We start from the raw sequence: 19,190 nt of genomic DNA, 5'->3' as shown, positions 1-19,190 counted from the left end.
GTGAAAGGAAATTAACAGCGCCCTCACAGGTTTAACTTTTGTTTTTTTCACTAACCTCTGATAATCGATGTCCATCTTTTTGTTTTACTTGTCGTTCATCTTCCATATCTGTTTTATTACCAATTATCATGATAACAGTACCCTCTTCAACGCCATCCTAAGTAAACAAACACAATGAGGCTCAGTCATCTTGTTGCTTTGAGGCCGGGGGTGTGTGTGTGTGTGTGTGTGTGTGTGTGTGTGTGTGTGTGTGGGAGAGCTGGTTGTTTGAAACCCCTACCCCTTATCAGACAGAAATAAACTCAAATTGCCTACCCCTTATCAGACAAACTGGATATTTGACACCCCTTTTCAGACATTAAGCATAAATGGTACCAAGGGAAAAGCAGGTGGACTCCCAAAGATGGACTTTGACAATCAAAATGAGGGTACAGAAAAAAAAGTCAGTTACATTGTCCTGGTTGTTGGATCACTCAAGCTTTAGAGACAGTTGTTGGAGAATATGGACTCTTATTTTTAGACAGAAATAATGAAAAAAGGATACCGCTATTCAGACAGACAGGGTAAAATAACATACCCCTTTTCAGACAGAAGTGGTGAATTTGGGACCCCTTTTGGCGGCACATATACATATACAGGTAGCACTTTAATGTGAGTACCCCCCAGGCTTTGAGGACACAACATTTCTACTCTCTTTTAGTGGGTGAATTTGTACAACTCCAAGGTGCAAATGTTGGGAATCACATGAAACGAAATTTTGTTTTTTGTTGTTCATCTTAATAAGAAAAACTAAACACATCATTTTAGAAAAATTGTACATGAATCAGTTATATTTTCATGTAATTTTTCGAGACGTTTAACTTCAATATTCACAGGTGTATTATAAATAAAATTCCTCATTTATATATGCTACTGTAAAATGACTAATTTACACTGGGTTTAAATTTCGCTGATTTACCATTTCATGCATATTTAGTGGGTTTTAAATTCACTGTTTTATCATTTAGATAATGAATCCACTCAGCGAAATAAGCAAAATTAAAACCCAGTGAAAAATTAACCCCTTTACAGTAGTTGGGAAAATGTGCACCTGCACACATGGACTTTAAGAATTACAGTTACATTAATCCATTACTCATCCTGACCTTACCTGGACACTACTCATCCAGTTCCTTACACTAGTAAAGCTGGATTCAGATGTGACATCATACACCACTATTACACCGTCAGCTTTACGGAAATACTGTTTTGTAATGCTACGAAACCTTTCCTGTCCAGCTGTATCCCATAATTGCAATGCTATCATCTTATGATCCACTATGACATTCTTGACTTGGAAATCAACGCCTACAACCGAAAAAGTATGTGTTGGTAAGCACACTATCGTAAATACTGGCTTATTTATTCTATTTGCAATTATGAATTCAGAAAGCTACAATATAATTTTTTTCCAGTATTGTAATTAGTGCTCCACCTTGTGACGCTCTGTTAGAGGTATAGCAAGCTGTTACGAATTAAGCACCAATATGGCTGCCATATCCAGGCAACGGTGTTCAAAATACTGTACATGTAAAGGCTCTATAACATAGTTTCAGATTCGCTAGTTGCTAGGTTACCATGCGCATGATGTTGTTTAAGAAAATGGGTCAATATAGTCAGTCATTATAATTGTCACCCCAATTTGTATAATCTGTGTACAACCTGAGAATTGCCACTGTAAACATCATAAATGCCAAAATGTGAAAAATTATACCCCTTTCCCGAGAAATTCTGGAGAAAAATTATGCTCACACTATGGTTCTTTTGAGACATGGTTTAAACTATGCTTTTGAGCAATATTTGAGTATTATATTTATAATTAAAATAATGAACTTTCGCTCAAAAAGAACGCTATGGGGCACATATGATGTATGGTAATCTACTAACCACACCACACACAACTTAAATTGACACATTTAAATAGGTCCTTGATTTTTTCTGTGATTGCATGAAATTGTCTTCCATAATTACCCTTTTCTTTGGGAAGCTCATAAGAAATTACATTAAAAAAAGTACCAATACGGACTGTGTCATCATGTGTCTTTAAAATTTATTCAAATTCTACACCCAACCCGGTAGATACAATTTCTAAAGGTCACCTGAAATAGTCTTTAATAATAACAATTATCGAGTGATCAATAACAACTTCACTTTTACATTATTTGGCAATTTCTGACAGAAATAAAAGAAATCAAATATAACCACTCACCAATTGTTGCGCTGAAATTAGATTTGAATGAATCGTTGCAGAACCGATAAATAAAACTACTTTTACCAACTCCACTGTCACCAACAAATACTACTTTGAATACTCTCTCTGGATTCTTGGGGAGAGGTTGAAGAATTTCCTAGAATGCATAAAAACACACATATATGCCTGGTCCCTTGTGCAAAGTATTGTTCAGTCAAGTAGTTATTGAGTTACAAAACAAAAAAACTTTTAGAATTGTAATACGTCAAAATATAAAATATTTTATAACATATTAATGATAATCTGCACAGATTTTCATTCAAATTTAGTCTTCTTTAGTATGTATAGTAATATATATGCTGATATTTTTTCTTTATTGGCAAAGTACAAAGTACATACGCGGTTGAGTATGGTAATGTAAGTGCATGACATACGACACATACAATAATACGCAATATTTATGCAAACAAATACAATTCATAACTCCAGAACTTATGTTACATGTTACCGTCATTTTATAGCTATACTAGATTCCAGGACCTCTGATATACATTTCTGAATTATGTATATTGGTATAAGTGCAACAAATACAAGCCATGACTCTAGGACCATTATTTCATAGCAAAACCAGGGGTACCACCATAGGGAGGGCAGTCAAGCATGTGAACACAATGATTGAGCAAAATTAACAGGATTTCAAAAATAAAAACATTGTTTGAGAAAAATTAACAGAAACACTCTATAGTATGGTATACTAAATTTCAGTCCATTACAGATCTCTTTCTGCCCAGAAAACAAATCTGAATTGCATATAGTGGTAACATATGACACAAGTTCTGAAGTAAAAAGCCATAGAAGCAGCATGCAATCAGTTTCAGTTCATCTCAAGGAAAATGTAGTCCACCAGCTCTATATGAACTCATTAACAAATATATTAGTAGAGGTAAAACTGGGTTTATGACAGATATAAAATAAATTGTAAGTTATATTTATAGGAGAGTTTTAACATTAAATATATATGTTTGAGAAATAACTACTAACATTTCAAGAACATGGAGAGGATATTAAGATGACCCAGTGATTGTTGATTTTTTGATCTCAAGTTATATCTGTTATAGTTGAGAATTTTATTGTTTTCACTTAAAACAAATTGAAGCTGTTAAAAAGTGTTTTAAGGGCACTATATGTTAGTCTAAGAGTCGTCTACGTATTTATCCTCTGTGGTTAAAATGATTCCACAGCTAGGGAACAAGACACAAGTGCCTTATTGTTTCTGTGTTACAGGTAGTTTTGATAGATCTCAAAGCATAATAATATTTATTAACTTATTTTCCCAGAGAAGGACATGAGTTCATATTTTAACGTCACTGCAGTACATGTGCTGTGTATGTGGTCTTTAGGTAAAACATGTCGAACATGTTAGGGGAACCATAATAAATAAATTATGATGAGCAGGTTAGGGGGCCATATTTAATAAAATAATGATGAGCAGGTTAGGGGGCCATATTTAATGAATTATGCTGAGCGGGTTAGAGGACCATATTTTTTATTTATTTCTCATGAGTCAAACAGGGCAGCCAGAAATAGGAAATATAAATAATAAAACAATATTGCGAAAGATTTTTCATATGGGATGTCCTCTATATCTGAGGTTTTTATTTTTCACCCCAAATTTACATTAAACAATATTGTTTTACAGGTGATTGCCAGTTTTTATCAATCATGTCAAAAATGTAACTTTATCTAGATTTAATTGAGGACGTTGATATATTCTGAAAACCAGTGGATATATAGATTTTTTGCCCATACTGCAAAGTTTACTTAGAAAGGTATCCTTCAATTCTAATACTAAATTTACACCACTGCAGAAGCAACATGGACACAGTAATGATTGTGGTGGAGAATGAAAGGTGATCTATGTCAGCTAGAACACACAGGAATATGGAAAGGGAGCGGATGAGATGTTAGTAGTTAAACTCACATGCGTTGGTGTTGAAGTAGCTTGACATCCTACCGGTTCTCCACGTGGTGATGATGGTGATATACTTTCAGCGCTTCTACTTTGAGAATCTCCCCCTATCATTGTTGCTGCCCCATTTCTGAATGTGAAACAAAGTCTACATTTCAGCATATATGTTCACATACAAGTAACATATTTGCTCTAAAAGCATATAAGGTTATGGGAATAACAGAAACAAATTTATCATCAAAATAAGACATATTTCTATTTATTTTTTTTCATTTGTAAAAGTTTATATTGTAATTATTGATATTGAAAAATAATGCAAACATTATCATTCAAAACAGCCACTAGCAAATCATATGCAAATGAAGTCATCCCAACAACATATTATATACGCTTCTAGGCACTTCTAATAGGGTAAATATGGTACTTATTTAAATTCAAACTACTCTTGAATGGATCACATGAATTAAATTCATGGATATACACAGCTGCATACTTGCGAACATACTCAAAGCAAGTCTTGCACTGAGAATCTTTCCTATAATTGTTTTCCAAGTCACGTAAAAAATAGTAAGTTCTGACCAAGACCAAAACACTGGTGATGCATAAACATTATAATTAATATTGTAATACAAGTATAATAGTATAGGAGTGAACTCCTTTTCACTTATTTTGCCACCCACTAAGAAAATTGTGTAATACTGCAGAAGACAGCACTGTGTCCTCAAGACTCAATACTGGGAGTAACAGTGTCTTTGGCAAATGCTTTCTATGCATCGTCGTGAAGTAGTACATTACTTATGTAAGATAAGACCAGACTTTTTTTTTATTCCTTGTTTCTCGAGTTTTTATAAGTCAATTTTTTCGAGGAGGGCGTAAAAAAATATTATTAATTCTTTTTTTCCCATTTGATTTGTGTGATTCTCAAAGAATTGTAAGTGAGATCATTGATCGGAGAGAAGAAATGAAATAAAATTTTATTCCATGTATAACCTGGTTGGCAATGTCGCCAATTGTGGCACAATTTTCAGCATTAATGAGGGATTTCTCGGTTTTTGACGACAGAGTCTCAAGCAGCACGCAGAGAGGTCAATACCCGAGATTCACTGTCAACCAACACACATAAAGTATAGATCTGCGCGAGACTTCGTTACTTTGATCATGATACCCCCATGAAAATGCAACTTGGATTTGTTAGGCGGCGGGCAAAAAAAAAATGAAGATACAAATAAATTACGCTGAAATAAAATTTTATTTTTATTTTATTTTTGTCTCCTGTTCATTCGGCAGGTTTGCGAAACAAAGGATAATAAAAGTCTGATGTAAGTTAGAAAATAATCCAAATATTAGTTTTACAATTCCAAATTATAGATTCCCGTACAAAAAATATTAGGAGACACCTAAGGCAAATGTCTGTTACTATCTTAGAAATTTTTAGCAATGAAAATTGAATGGTTTCTGATATATGATAAGTCAATCAGTGTAAATGGCCATACCTCATTACATGTTTACTTTGTGTTCCAAGACTACTATCATCTGTATAATGTAATATATTCATTTCTTCTTTACTATTGTTATTTACTCCAGAGTCATCATTATCTTTCATCCTCTCAATATAATAAGCATCGTCATCAACTTCAATATCATCGTCATCATATTCTATATCATCTATTTCTTCTAAACTATCTAATGTTTGTGAGCCCTCCAGTGATGTCCGTAATGACCCTTGGTTGGCTTTCCTACAAGGAGATTAATGAAAAAAGAGAAAGAAAAAGTAATTTAATAATTAATTGGCAGTAATGAAATTGCATATGTAGAAGCAATCACCGATAGCATAGGGGTTGCACCAAACTTACAACTGGTAGAGTTCAAATCGTACTTGAACACTGATTAGGAGGCAATTTTAAACCCTCACTCTAGGCAAGTCTGTCAATGACTCAATGGGGAAAATAATTATTTGAAGCCATGTCCAAGATTAATTCACTAAAGTTTGCAACTTTGGGGGAACCTTGAATAAGATCTACAGATGCTTGTGTTTTACAAGGTTCGATTGACATCAGCATAGTCTAGTATAATGCACTATATGTATATCATCAGCATTTACAATCTGCAGGGACATTTGAAGACAAGAACTTTCAGAGGGCACAAAATTCATGAACCTTATTTGATATGTGATATGTAGTGTAATATCTTCTCAGTTGTTCCAACATTATGTATGTATGCAAGTTTCTTTTGATATTCTCTCAGTTTGTGTGTGAAACGATTCAGAGTACAATTATAGGGAAGTCAACACCAATATATGTATGCCATGGTAGTGAACATTTCAAATTTTATGTCAGAAATCATTAAGAGATTTTTCCTGTCTGTAATTTACTTAATATTTTGATATTTGTCTGTAAAGGAACAATCAGAGGTACATTACTTGGGGTTTGCAACGCGCATAGTACTGTATTGTGACATCATGTCAAGATCTCATTCAAGTCTCTTCTCGTAGATAGCGAGACTGAGGCTACGACCTTCTGACATGACATATATCAATGTTCAAGGTTTGTAATGAAAAAATAAAATTTTTCTTGCCACTATCTTAGTGAAAAATGTAATACATGGAAAATGTACAGAAAATATAGTTCTCGTAATCCGTCATATCGTGGGCAGCTATTTTGATCCACCTGGACATCCCAGTATCCTAAGTTACCTCGGGCATGCGCATTCGCATTTTTCTGAGTTGGAACGCTTATGCGAGAGCGAGATTGTGATGGGATCTTGGTATCATGTCACCGTTGTTGCAAACCCCAAGTAATGTACCTCTGGAACAATACATTCCTGTGGCTAACTTTGTATTCACCAACATAATCCAACTGTTGACTTTGCCTTGCAGCACCAAGCAGCAAAAAAGAACATGCTCACTATAAACATTAGGGTAGGTAATTGAGTGGTGCCTTTGTTCGTGCATGTTTAAGTGTTTGTTTTCAAGGCGGCGTCTGGAAATGCATTGAGTGGTTGGTTCACACATTACATTGTAGTTTGATCACCAGCGAGTGACCAAAATTTGATCAATCAGTTACAAATATTATTTGAAAGTGCAAATATGGAAATTAACAAGGCTGAACATGAACAATGAAGTATACAACCACTTGCTTTTGATCCTTGGTCACTTTAATAGATACTTTATTTATCTATTTATTTTTCAATGTTATGTTAAACATTGTACTTTTTGTGTCAAATAAAGTATTTATCTATATTATTGTGAAAATTATTATTTTATTAAAAAGCAATAATAAGTCGTACAGGGTCAAGATATACCAGCCATATCAACTGAATTGCCATCTCTACTTGGAAAGCAAATGTCATTTCACTTGAAGGAGGAATCAAAACAGTACCTGAAAAGATTCTCCCAACACCACAATGGATTGGTACCATTGCATCAACAGGGTCGACTCAACAGTTCAGTAAAACAACCCACAATTTTATTCATATTATGTACATGTATAATCTATATTCAGTATTGATATCCTTATTCAATACAACATTTTATGTTTGTATTGAGTGTCGCCGGTATAAACTGTTTTTCCACTCTACCCCACCAACACTTCTAATGCACGCGACCATCACTATCACTGAATAGACTGGGGAAGTCAGTTGTCAAGAACAAAGACCACCACTCAATCAGTGTACTGTATTTTGTTGGTTGCGCACTATAAAAGAAAGTCAATAGCTGGCTGATGCTGGTAGTATTTTTAGTGGATTTGATGCAACAGGGATATTCATTATGTTTTTAATTGTTTGTGAAGGAAACATTTAATAGTTTGTTGATTACCTATTAATGCATACAGCTGTCAGTAAAGTGAAATTAAACCCAACTATCAGTCAATCCCTGTAATACATACTATATCTAACTTTATATATTAATATCTAGCATAGTTTACAAAAACATATTTGCATACAATTATTTGTCTGTGGTGCTTTGAGTACCGGTATAAAGAATCAACAGAATATTAAATGTAGAATTATTCATAAGAAATTTTACAATTAATAAAGTGGAATCTAAATTGTTATTTTACTTTATGTAAAACTATAGATGTCTATGTATTTATCCTGCATGGTAATGATTCACTTGGGGAAAACCCCAATGTCAAAAATTTATATAAAAAAATAATGGCACCTCAGTATGTACCATCTGTGATTGAAAGACGTGGTAGATTGTAACTAAGCTTCTGATGCACAAGTGTCAACATAAATAGCTGTTTTCACAGTTTTTCATTTTTCATTGTCACAGTTTTTCATTTTGAATAAAACGTTACATGGGTCCCACAGTTTTACTTTTTTTCTAATAGTGAACATTTTGTGTAAATTATTCAGTATGTGTATTATTATTTTTTATGATTTTTATGATCTAAAGTGTATACAACAAACAAGTCCAATAACATTGTCAGTTTGGAAACTCATTTACAGTGAAAAGATTTTTATGACCACAACAATTGTCGACTTATACCGATACTTATTACTGTAGTGTCCTATTAATTCCATAGCAAAACTTTTGTAATAATCTGTGGCTACTCAATACTGTAACATGAATTAAGTTGTGTTGAAAAAAGCATACTAGAGCACTTTCTAGAAACATTCCTGTCGGTGGACCAGTACTGTAGACACAACAAAATGTTATTGCATGCAAATTTCCAAGCTACATTTTTTAAAACAAAACAAACCAAACAAAATGCAATAGAGCATTTTTATTTCAATAACTTTTTCGATCTTACATATTCAGATGTCAAAATAGAACATAGCTTTCTGAGAACCATAATCTTTCCAGTAATTGCACCATGAACAAATATTTATTTTTGGAAAAAATTATTTTTAGCAAAATACAGTTGATCCAACTAATAAACAGATTACTGTAAGGAATAAAGAATCACTGAATGTCTGTGCGAAGTTGAGGAGACATTGAATAAAACAAGAAAAGATGAATTGGTGAGTGTGACACAACTTAACTATAGCTGCTTCAAGTGGAAGTTAAGGAAGAGTTTATATGTGGCACTTAAACTGCCCTGGTTTTCTGCACCTCATCTAAATGAGTGTACAGTCTGATGGTCATCAGCTCAGACATGTATTGTCAATGCATTAAATCCCAACCACAACAAGAATTGCTCACTGAATTATACCACTTGAAAAGTTTGTGTGGATAAAATCTGTACATGTACAGTTTGATTCAATCAATTCAGAATTCACTAAAACTAAAACTAAAAGACTCAAGCATATGCAGGTATATCAATGTCTCTATTTCATGTTCATGAAAGATAACCCTTAATGAATTACTGATTAGATAGACCAACAAATTAAAAATATCACAAAATAAACAAATCTGATAAACTTAGTGCTTAAGGTACCTCCATACCAAGCACCAAAGCAACCAGGCTAGAGATTTTCAAGAAGAACTGAAAATAACCATTCTGTATGAAATCCACCCAAGGTATATATACATAGCAAATATCAAGGTTTTTAAGTCGAATGGACAATTATAGTTCTGATATATACATGTTGGACAACAACAATATGAATAGTTTTGCTGTCATCACCATGACAGCAGACCTATTACAACCAAACACTTTAGCAAGCTCAGTGTAGTGAACTAAAAGCAACAAAAGTGACTAAATTCAAACAATAGGGGTATACCCACATCATAAATACTAGTGCTGAAAAATCCTGCATAATATGTCACTTTACCGCCATGGTCTAAGATGACAAATTCCTAATCAAGAATTATTTGAAGAAAATAGTCATCATTCAGAGAAAAATAAATTCAGGAAAACATACTGTAAATGCATTTATTATTCATTGGGCTTTAATTTCGCTAATTTCGCTGTTAAAGGTATTGTTAATTAAATCCACATGAACATATAAAATAACAATAGAACTCATTGTTTCATTGGAAAATTCATGAATTTAAAACCTAGTGAATTGCTCAAAACATCAAAATAGTGAAATTAAATGACAGCGAAAATAAATGGTTTTACAGTATTGTTTGCTTAACAAGTCTATATAACAAGTCAATATATTTTAATTTCCTATATATAAAAATCTGAAAAATATTGTGATGATATAATTGGCTGTTATTTTCAATGTATTTGCCAAGTAACATACAAGTTGATAACTTTCAAAGAAAAACAATGTACCGGTAAGTACCAGTCACCATGGATACAGCTAATTTACATACACCAGGATCTAAGGATTATTTAGTAAAAAATATTGACAACTAATTCTAACTACCGAATCAAGAAATACAAGTCATTGAAAATGACACAGTCCCCGTTAAATTTTGGAAAGTTCTCTTTGTGCTCGTCATATTAAAGCAGAGGGGTTGTCGCGAGCCTGTCCTTGAAACTTGAGTTCCAAGTGGCGTATACAACAGATTGTTTATTTACATCAAAACGCGTGTTCTGTGTAGTAGTAATATGGCCAAAAATAAAAACAGCCGTTATTCGTCCATCTTTGATCTGATTATGAAACACACTGATATGTATGATGTATGTGCCAATACGAATGAAAATGGTACATAAATTGTGGAAATATAGTAGTAAGGCCAAAAAGTCAGATGGCTGTCAATCGGCAATCCTTGACCAGATTTTGAAACAAATTGTCATGGACATGCATCCTAACATGTATAAAGTACATGTATGTGTCAAATTTGAATGAAAACTGACAGAGCACGCATAAAGAGATACCGCATAAAAAAAACAAAAAAACAAGATGCCTGCAAGTTGACCATCTTTGATCCAATTGTGAAATAAATCATCATGGACATGTATCATAACATGTATAATCTATGTACCAAGTTTGAATGACAACTGACAAAGCATGTCCAAAATACAACATTTTCAAAAAACAAGATGGCTGCTAGTCGGCCATCTTGAATCGAATCGCTAAACCACTGCATGTGCATATGTCCCACATAAGGTACTAGGCACATGCAAAGAATGAACGGGATCGGTCCACAGGATTCTGAAATATGACTCTGGACAGACTGATGGACGGACAGACGAACACACGGACGGACGGACGGACAGACTCAGGAACTCACGGACGACCGGGGACATGTATCCTAACATGTATGATCTATGTACTAAATTTGAATGAAAACTGACAAAGCATGTCCAAAATATGACATTTTCAAAAAACAAGATGGCTGCCAGTCGGCCATCTTTGATCCAATTGTGAAATAAATCGTCATGGACATGTATCCTAACATGTATAATCTATGTACCAAGTTTGAAAGAAAACTGCCAAAGCATGTCCAAAATACACTATTTTCAAAAAACAAGATGGCTGCCAGTCGGCCATTTTGAATGGAATCGCTGAACCACTGCATGTGCATATGTCCCACATAAAGTACTAGGCACATGCAAAGAATGAACGAAATCGGTCCAAGGGATTCTGAGATATGACTCTGGACGGACACACGGACGGAGACCGAATTATAAGTCCCCGTTTTCGGACTTCGTCCGAACGAGGACTAATAAATGTGGTAAATGTTAAAATTCTATGACCAACAATCTAAACTTAAAAGTTAAACAAGACAGTTAATTTATACTTCACCTTTTTGGAGATGATTGAGTGATATAGTCAGACATAACAGAACCCTGCTTGACCAGCATAGACTTTTTAGGGCTAGGTTGAGACTCACCTTTGGTTGCCTGATGAGAGAAATCAAAAAACAAATTTAGAATACTGTTTGTATGCAATTAACAGTATTCTGACCAGCATGCCACGCCTATTTTGCTGTACTACTGCACAAATTAATATATATTTGTACATGAATTAAAACAAAGTAGACATTATGATCAAGAAAAAAAAAAAAATTTCAAAAAAACATGGTATTACAAATCAACAAAATAAAAAAAAAAAAATAATAAGATATTAAAGAATTGCAAACATCAAATATTTTAAATATAAACATGTATTATTATAGCTAGTACCCGGTAATAATAATAACTTTATTGCATCCTTAGAAGTACAAACATTCTATTGGTTTACAGCAATAAATATATATGTCATTTTTCAAAATTTTCTTCACCACTCTTTTTCACATAGACATGAACATTTTAATTTTATATGGAAATTTATTAAACCAATTATCCCAGTAGATCCCTGTGCTACATTTCTATTCGAAGAGGATGTTTTTCCTATGCTAGAAAAGCCGTTTGGTAAGCCCATTACCCATGAGTCCCTGTGTCTTTTCCCCAATTATATCCAATTTATGCTTAAGATAGTTCCAAAAAACTTATAAAAAGACTCAAACAAGCAGATGTATATTTTGAATTTGGAGTAAGACATTCCTTTGCCAGGTAGCAGGAAAACTGTTGTGATGAGTCAAAAGCCATACTGACTGGGGATATATGAACAATGGTATCCATCCACTATAGGTAGTGTTATAAGCCGACTTGTTTTCAAATGTTATTTGAAATTTATATAATGTTTATGAATATTTCACATAAAAAACATTTATGGTTTTATGAAATGTAGCATACTTAAATTATAAACAGACTTAAGGTCACATCACTGATATAAAGACATTAAAACAACTAACGACATCAATCATAAAATTCAGAAATAGTTGCTATGACAATAGAAATACTTTCATTTCACACATACACAGAAAGAGAAAAAGTTAGAGAACCATCCTGTTGAATGTCTTAGTTTTAGATGCTGAGTAATCTTGTGATATCAATAATAAAATATTGAAATTATCAAGAATCTAAAATATGGGAATTTTATGTTTTTCTGTAACTTTTTCTGCTTGATGTTTGACCAAGATCACTATTGATACAGAAAAGACACATGCAGGCATTCTACAGGATAACAAGATGAGAATGAATTACAGAAAGAACTGAGAAGATAGGTAGTATGATCTAGAATAAATTGATTGTTAATTATAGACATTAAGATACCTCATTCAACTCATCTTGTAAAGTCGAGCCAGGCTATATATGGTTAGTAAAAAAAAGGAAACAAAAATCAAAGCATCCCATGTTGAAAAATAAAATAAAAAAATAAGATTAGTTATGAGTGTGGATAGTAGAACATAATAACTACATGCCATTTTAGCAAATCTGGCTCAATCCATGAATTACCAGCCATTGATTCGCTAAAGTGGCAATGATAGTTTTCCTTAAAATAGTGAAAATATAGAATAGCCACTTCAGCTGATATAACACGTTAAATCATGCTTCCTTCTAGACTATTTCTATGATTTCTACATTATTATGTAATAGCACTAAATACGCTGATAAGACTAGTCACTATCAAAATCTACCAATACACACTAACAACTTGAATCAATTAAGAAATAGATATATAGCTTCATTGATCATTTTATCACCCCTCCTTCCTTAAGTTTAGGGATAGTAATCAGATTATTATAATAAAGACATCAAAGGTGGTAGGGTGAATAATCGTCAAATCCCAGTGTATTGTTTTTGGTAAATTACTGACAAACTGATCACTATAGCATAGCATAGAACATATCAATAATTTAGACTAAAAGAAATTTTCATACTTTTATACTAAATAATGATTTCATACTATTATGTCAGAATCTATCAATACACACTAATAACTTGAATCAATTAAGAAAATTATATATAGCTTCACATAATATTCCAATTCCATTATGCGTATATTAAGTAAAATGTAGAGTTTTCTGTAAATTACTGACAAACTGATCACTATAGCATAGCATAGCGCATACGAACAATTTAGACTTAAAGAAATTTTTCATACTTTTATACTAAAAGATGATTTCATACATCATGTTAATTTAAAACATGCACAATGCCTATTATCGTTACATCTATTCAGCTTGCTGTTAAATTACATATTTTACGGGAGTGGCGGTGAAGCCTAGCATTAATTGAACACAATATCGTTGCTCCAAGATTATGTGAATTCAAAAATTTATAACAAGATGAGGGAATTATTTATATGTAATTATGTTTTTGTATGGCAACCTTATGGCACATGCATTCATGTGAAAGCTGTAATTATTTATTTTGACCATTGAAGATCTTAGATTAAATAAATTTTAGTTTAAAAGTTGGCAAGCAAGACCTGTAAATCTGAGTTTTCAAAGCAGTTTGAAGAAATGTGTCTGGTTATTACAGTAACAATGCCGGAAAGTACTTCTATGAATTCAACTCCAGAATTTATAGTGATTTTCGTGTAGCCCTTAAAAAAGGTCATTTCCGGTTTGCCTGTCACAAGTCCGAAACATAATTTCAATAAATACAAACACAATTAAAATCCTGAAAAATGCCATATTTGGTCTTGAATGCAAACTTCTAAATATAACATACAATGATTTACATGCATATTATTTGAATAAAAGTGAAAGTAAACAGAGTTTAGCATCACAAGATATACATACCATGCAACATACATAACTATAATAGACCACTTTTCCAGATGTATCAAGATGGGATTTAAAAAGACACCTGCTCTTATCATGACGGCAAATGCAAACATGTCAGTCTGCTGGTATTTGATACAAGGAATTTATTTTTGTGATTTTGATTGGTACATAAACAAACACAACATCATGTATGCATGTTTATGTTACACTCCATTTCTAGTTCGCGTGAACATGCAAAACGCTGTATCTTTGACTTCTGGGAAAGTGGTCTATACGCAATTCAAGCTAGTTTCAGTTACGCTTCTATACATGCTGAAATGACATGGTTTCCCCCCAAAAAAACAAAATAATGATGAACAATAATGGGGCAAGCATGTAGACAATTTAGGAAGAATGATCCTTAAGTCATTTAATGAAAACAAACAATGTATGTGAATTATTATGTCCAAAAAATAAACAGAAACATGTTTCTGGTCAATTTGTTTGTCAAAATTGATGAGCGCATACGTTTTTATTTTTTTCCATTTTTCATTTTAAAAAAATTGTTAAAATTTCTAATTTTTCAATTGATTATTCCTTTATTTGTTATTTTTTTTAAATTCTGCCATGACCAGAAATATGAATAAATTTTTTGTCTGGGTTTAATAGACTGAACCATCTCATTAAGTTTCTTGCATCTATAAATTCCATGGTTTGACAATTTTTGAGCCATGATGATTTTTCCAACATCAAGTGGCAACAATTGATGATCATTCTTCCATATCTTTTCACTACATCTTGTACAATATCAGCTACTCTTTAATCATTCAGCTAAGTATAAACAAATTTTTTTAACCAATTCTCGAACACCGGGATGTGAAAGCAAAAAATAAAATGAAATTGTGTTCACCTCAGCAATCTCAAATGACTGAGACATGAAAATTGTAAGAAAAAGGGAATGAAGTAGACAATAACAATTATTAATAACTTGGCATTGAAAATGTAAACAGAGATGAGTCTTAATAATTAAATTATATATTCATGAGTTTTCTCTGCTCACATAGTTTAATACAAGATTTTAATGACCAATCAATGTCAAGCTCACACAGTGACATGATTTAAGTGACCAATCAATGTCAAGCTCACATACCGATAGTCACATGGTTCAAGTGACCAATCAATGTCAAGCTCACATAGTCACATGATTTAAGCAACCAATCAATTTCAAGCTCAGAAAGTCACACGATTCAAGTGACCAATTAATGTCAAGTCATGTGAATAACTCACCTGTTTTGATGCTTCATGCATGTCCTTGTCATCCTTGAGTTTCTTATTCATATCTCTAGTGAAATAAACAAATCAGTGAGGACACTATGTGTTATGGACAGTTTATGATATTACAGTGCATGATTTCCCACCAGTTCTGGTTTTCAAAAACTACATTACTGAAAACACACTATTGATAGAAAGTGAAGAAGTGGGATGATCACAAGGTGAATATATACATTTGTTAATCAGAGTGTACTACCAATTAGATTAATATAAATTATATTCTGCCTTGCTTTATGTGTGTATGAATGACAATTGTACACACATGTTCAAAGGTAACATAGATGACTACAAAGAAGTGTATCAAAGCTGATCAATTAGCAGAAAAGATTGATGGTAACTAAGCAACCAGTGAGCCTGAAACTTGGGAATTTGCCCAAGAGATTCACGGTAGCCAAGCAACCAGTGAGCCTGAAACTTGGGAATTTGCCCAAGAGATTCACGGTAGCCAAGCAACCAGTGGGCCTGAAGCTTGGGTATATTATGCAACTGAATTTTTAGGTATCCTCAGGGTCAGAAGTCGGTCACAGAATGTTCTATGTTGCTAAGATGCATACCACTGTACTATGTATTTCTAAGGACTCTGTGCGAGCTGCTGTGGAATGCAGGTAAAGAGCTGGTGAAAACAGCTTAAGCTAGAAAACACACAAACCCAAGTTTAATGTAATTCTGAGCAACTAAATTTATACATGTTGTATGTGCGTGTAGGGGTCTTGTTAAACTGTTCATGGAAGTCTCAACAACTAGCCCAAAGCACAGTTTTTTTGAAAGTTTTCAGCCTTTCCTTTCAATGGAGATGGTTGCCAGGTGGTGAAAATGCCTGGATGTTTGCTCCTGAGATCAAGTAGTGGATTTGTATTAACACAGGTTTCCATGGTGATACTCTCGGCTGGCCAGAAAGAACAGTATAAATTAATTTATTTATCAGTTGTCCTATTTATGGTATCCATACTCGATTGTATTCTACTTCAAACTTGATTGTTTTTGTACTTTTTTTATAATGCTGTTCGCACTTGTCACTCGTATTTAGCTTTATATACCCATAGTAACTCTTATTTTGCAAAATGAGTACATTACACATTTGTTATGAGTAAATTACACAGTAGTATATAATGAATAGTAATGAATACATTAGACTGTAGTGACAAGTATTTTACTCAGTATTAATGAATGTTACACATTAGTAATTAGTATACACAATAGTAATCTGTAATAAAGTCACATTACACAACAGCCACGAGGACATTACAAAACAGTAATAAGAACATCACAACAGAGTAATAAAAACATTACAAAACAGTAATAAGGACATTACAAAACAGTAATAAAAACATTACAAAGTACTCAACATGGAAATTACACAACAGTAATGGCAATGGCCCACTCTCCAATTACAAAAATTAGTACACAGTAAATATACAATGAGACATTGTACCACTATGTACATGTATATGACATCATTATACACTAATGATACAATAGTATGTAGATATGTATTGCACTTACCTTAGCATATCTAACTGTCGAACTAGACTCTCTCTTTCTTGTGCAATACCTTCAGTTACTTTTAATGCAGCCCTGAAACAAAAAAACAAATCAATAAAAAATCATCATGATGGTTTATCAGGCTGCTAGCCACAGGTATAATGCTGTAACCACTATTGTTACTAATTTGCATCTTTCGATACTTAGTTCCTGTAAACTGCCTTTAATAAGAAAAAAAACATCTCAAAGTCAATTTAGACAAGCTAATATTCCATCTATTTTTTTTTCTTCAAAATAAATTATTTATAAATCAATGCCTATACTTACTGTGCCCTTTCCCTTTTTTCTCTCAATGCCTTTTCTTGTATTTCTTTTAAGTACTGCTTAGCTTCAACTAAACTAATTGATGTGTTTTCTAATTTATCTTGGAGACTCTCGTTATACTGTAAAAATAACATGTTTATTATTATTTTGCATGATGGGACTACTGCATGATGGGATTGATGAATAATCGAATGGAATCATAGTATGATGCATGATGGGACTGGCAAATAAAATAATGATGAATGACAATATTTGTTGATAGCTCAACACTTTTTTTTCACAAAACAGTAATTTAATAAGTTACCTTTGCAAGCTCTTCATTTTCTGTTGCTATTTCTGATTGTGTTGCATTCATTTCTTGAAGTTTCGTCTCCAACTGTAAACAAATATTAATAAATAAATATTAATGATTCATACACTGTGATAACATAGACTATGATGGCATCTATATAGACACATCACAGAGAACATGGTGAATTAGCACACTCCACTTCAAAACAGCTGAAACTAACTACCGGTAAATTGAATAAGTGGTTAACAAAAATTCACCAAATCACCAAAATTTGATTTGAAATCAAATTGGAATCTTTTCATGCATACACCTTAAGTATACCTGAACACTCGTCAAATACACCTAGAACACACCTGAACACTCGTCAAATACACCTAGAACACACCTGAACACTCATCAAATACACCTAGAACACACCTGAAACACGCGTCAAATACACCTAGAACACACCTGAACACGCGTCAAATACACCTAGAACACACCTGAAACACGCGTCAAATACACCTAGAACACACCTGAACACGCGTCAAATACACCTAGAACACACCTGAACACTCGTCAAATACACCTAGAACACACCTGAAACACGCGTCAAATACACCTAGAACACACCTGAACACGCGTCAAATACACCTAGAACACACCTGAAACACGCGTCAAATACACCTAGAACACACCTGAACACGCGTCAAATACACCTAGAACACACCTGAAACACGCGTCAAATACACCTAGAACACACCTGAACACTCGTCAAATACACCTAGAACACACCTGAACACTCGTCAAAAATAAACAAGCAGCCAGTCGGCTGATATATCTTTGCTGCATATTTTGACTGTTGAAAATAGCATTTTTACCAAAAACAACATAAATATTCACTAAAAGTAGAAAATTAAACCTATTGTCCTGAAATGAACAAGCCAGTCAGAGGGTCACTTGGGGTGTCTACATACGAAATATTGAAGTAAGGCCGAACTCGCCGAATGAACAGGAGTCAGAAATGAAATAAAAATAAAATTTTATTTCAGCGTAATTTCTCGCGCCCGCCGACTTGTAAGTGCAAAAAATTGTTAAAAAAAACTTATTTTTATCTTCATTTTTTTTCCACCCACCACATAACAAACCCAAGTTGCATTTTCGTGGGAGTATCGTGGGAGACCGAAGTCTTGCGCAGATGAGA

At 33.3% G+C, this 19,190-nt stretch overlaps 1 protein-coding gene across 5 annotated transcripts in view; it reads right to left on the bottom strand.

The window, feature by feature from the left end:
* Positions 1-19,190, bottom strand: part of LOC100377113 (EF-hand calcium-binding domain-containing protein 4B-like) — a 57,749-nt gene that overhangs the window by 2,923 nt on the left and 35,636 nt on the right. For 3 of the 5 annotated variants that reach the window (XM_085501248.1, XM_078007525.2, XM_078007526.2), the window contains 12 exons: positions 18,020-18,091; positions 17,719-17,834; positions 17,413-17,484; positions 15,865-15,919; positions 15,488-15,505; positions 13,139-13,171; positions 11,787-11,884; positions 5,693-5,935; positions 4,212-4,329; positions 2,249-2,387; positions 1,151-1,347; positions 56-157 (listed from right to left, as the gene is read on the bottom strand). In XM_085501248.1, the coding sequence (XP_085357374.1) occupies positions 56-157; positions 1,151-1,347; positions 2,249-2,387; positions 4,212-4,329; positions 5,693-5,935; positions 11,787-11,884; positions 13,139-13,171; positions 15,488-15,505; positions 15,865-15,919; positions 17,413-17,484; positions 17,719-17,834; positions 18,020-18,091 (1,263 nt within the window). The remainder of the gene's footprint in view (positions 1-55; positions 158-1,150; positions 1,348-2,248; positions 2,388-4,211; positions 4,330-5,692; positions 5,936-11,786; positions 11,885-13,138; positions 13,172-15,487; positions 15,506-15,864; positions 15,920-17,412; positions 17,485-17,718; positions 17,835-18,019; positions 18,092-19,190) is intronic. The other 2 variants (XM_085501247.1, XM_085501249.1) reach the window with 2 other exon arrangements.

Source organism: Saccoglossus kowalevskii, chromosome 7 (genome assembly GCF_978046115.1).
Source record: "Saccoglossus kowalevskii chromosome 7, keSacKowa6.1, whole genome shotgun sequence".
In the NCBI taxonomy this organism is placed as follows: Eukaryota; Metazoa; Hemichordata; class Enteropneusta; family Harrimaniidae; genus Saccoglossus; species Saccoglossus kowalevskii.
The sequence above is the reverse complement of the archived record's forward strand: the minus strand, read 5'-3'. Positions and strand labels throughout refer to the sequence as shown.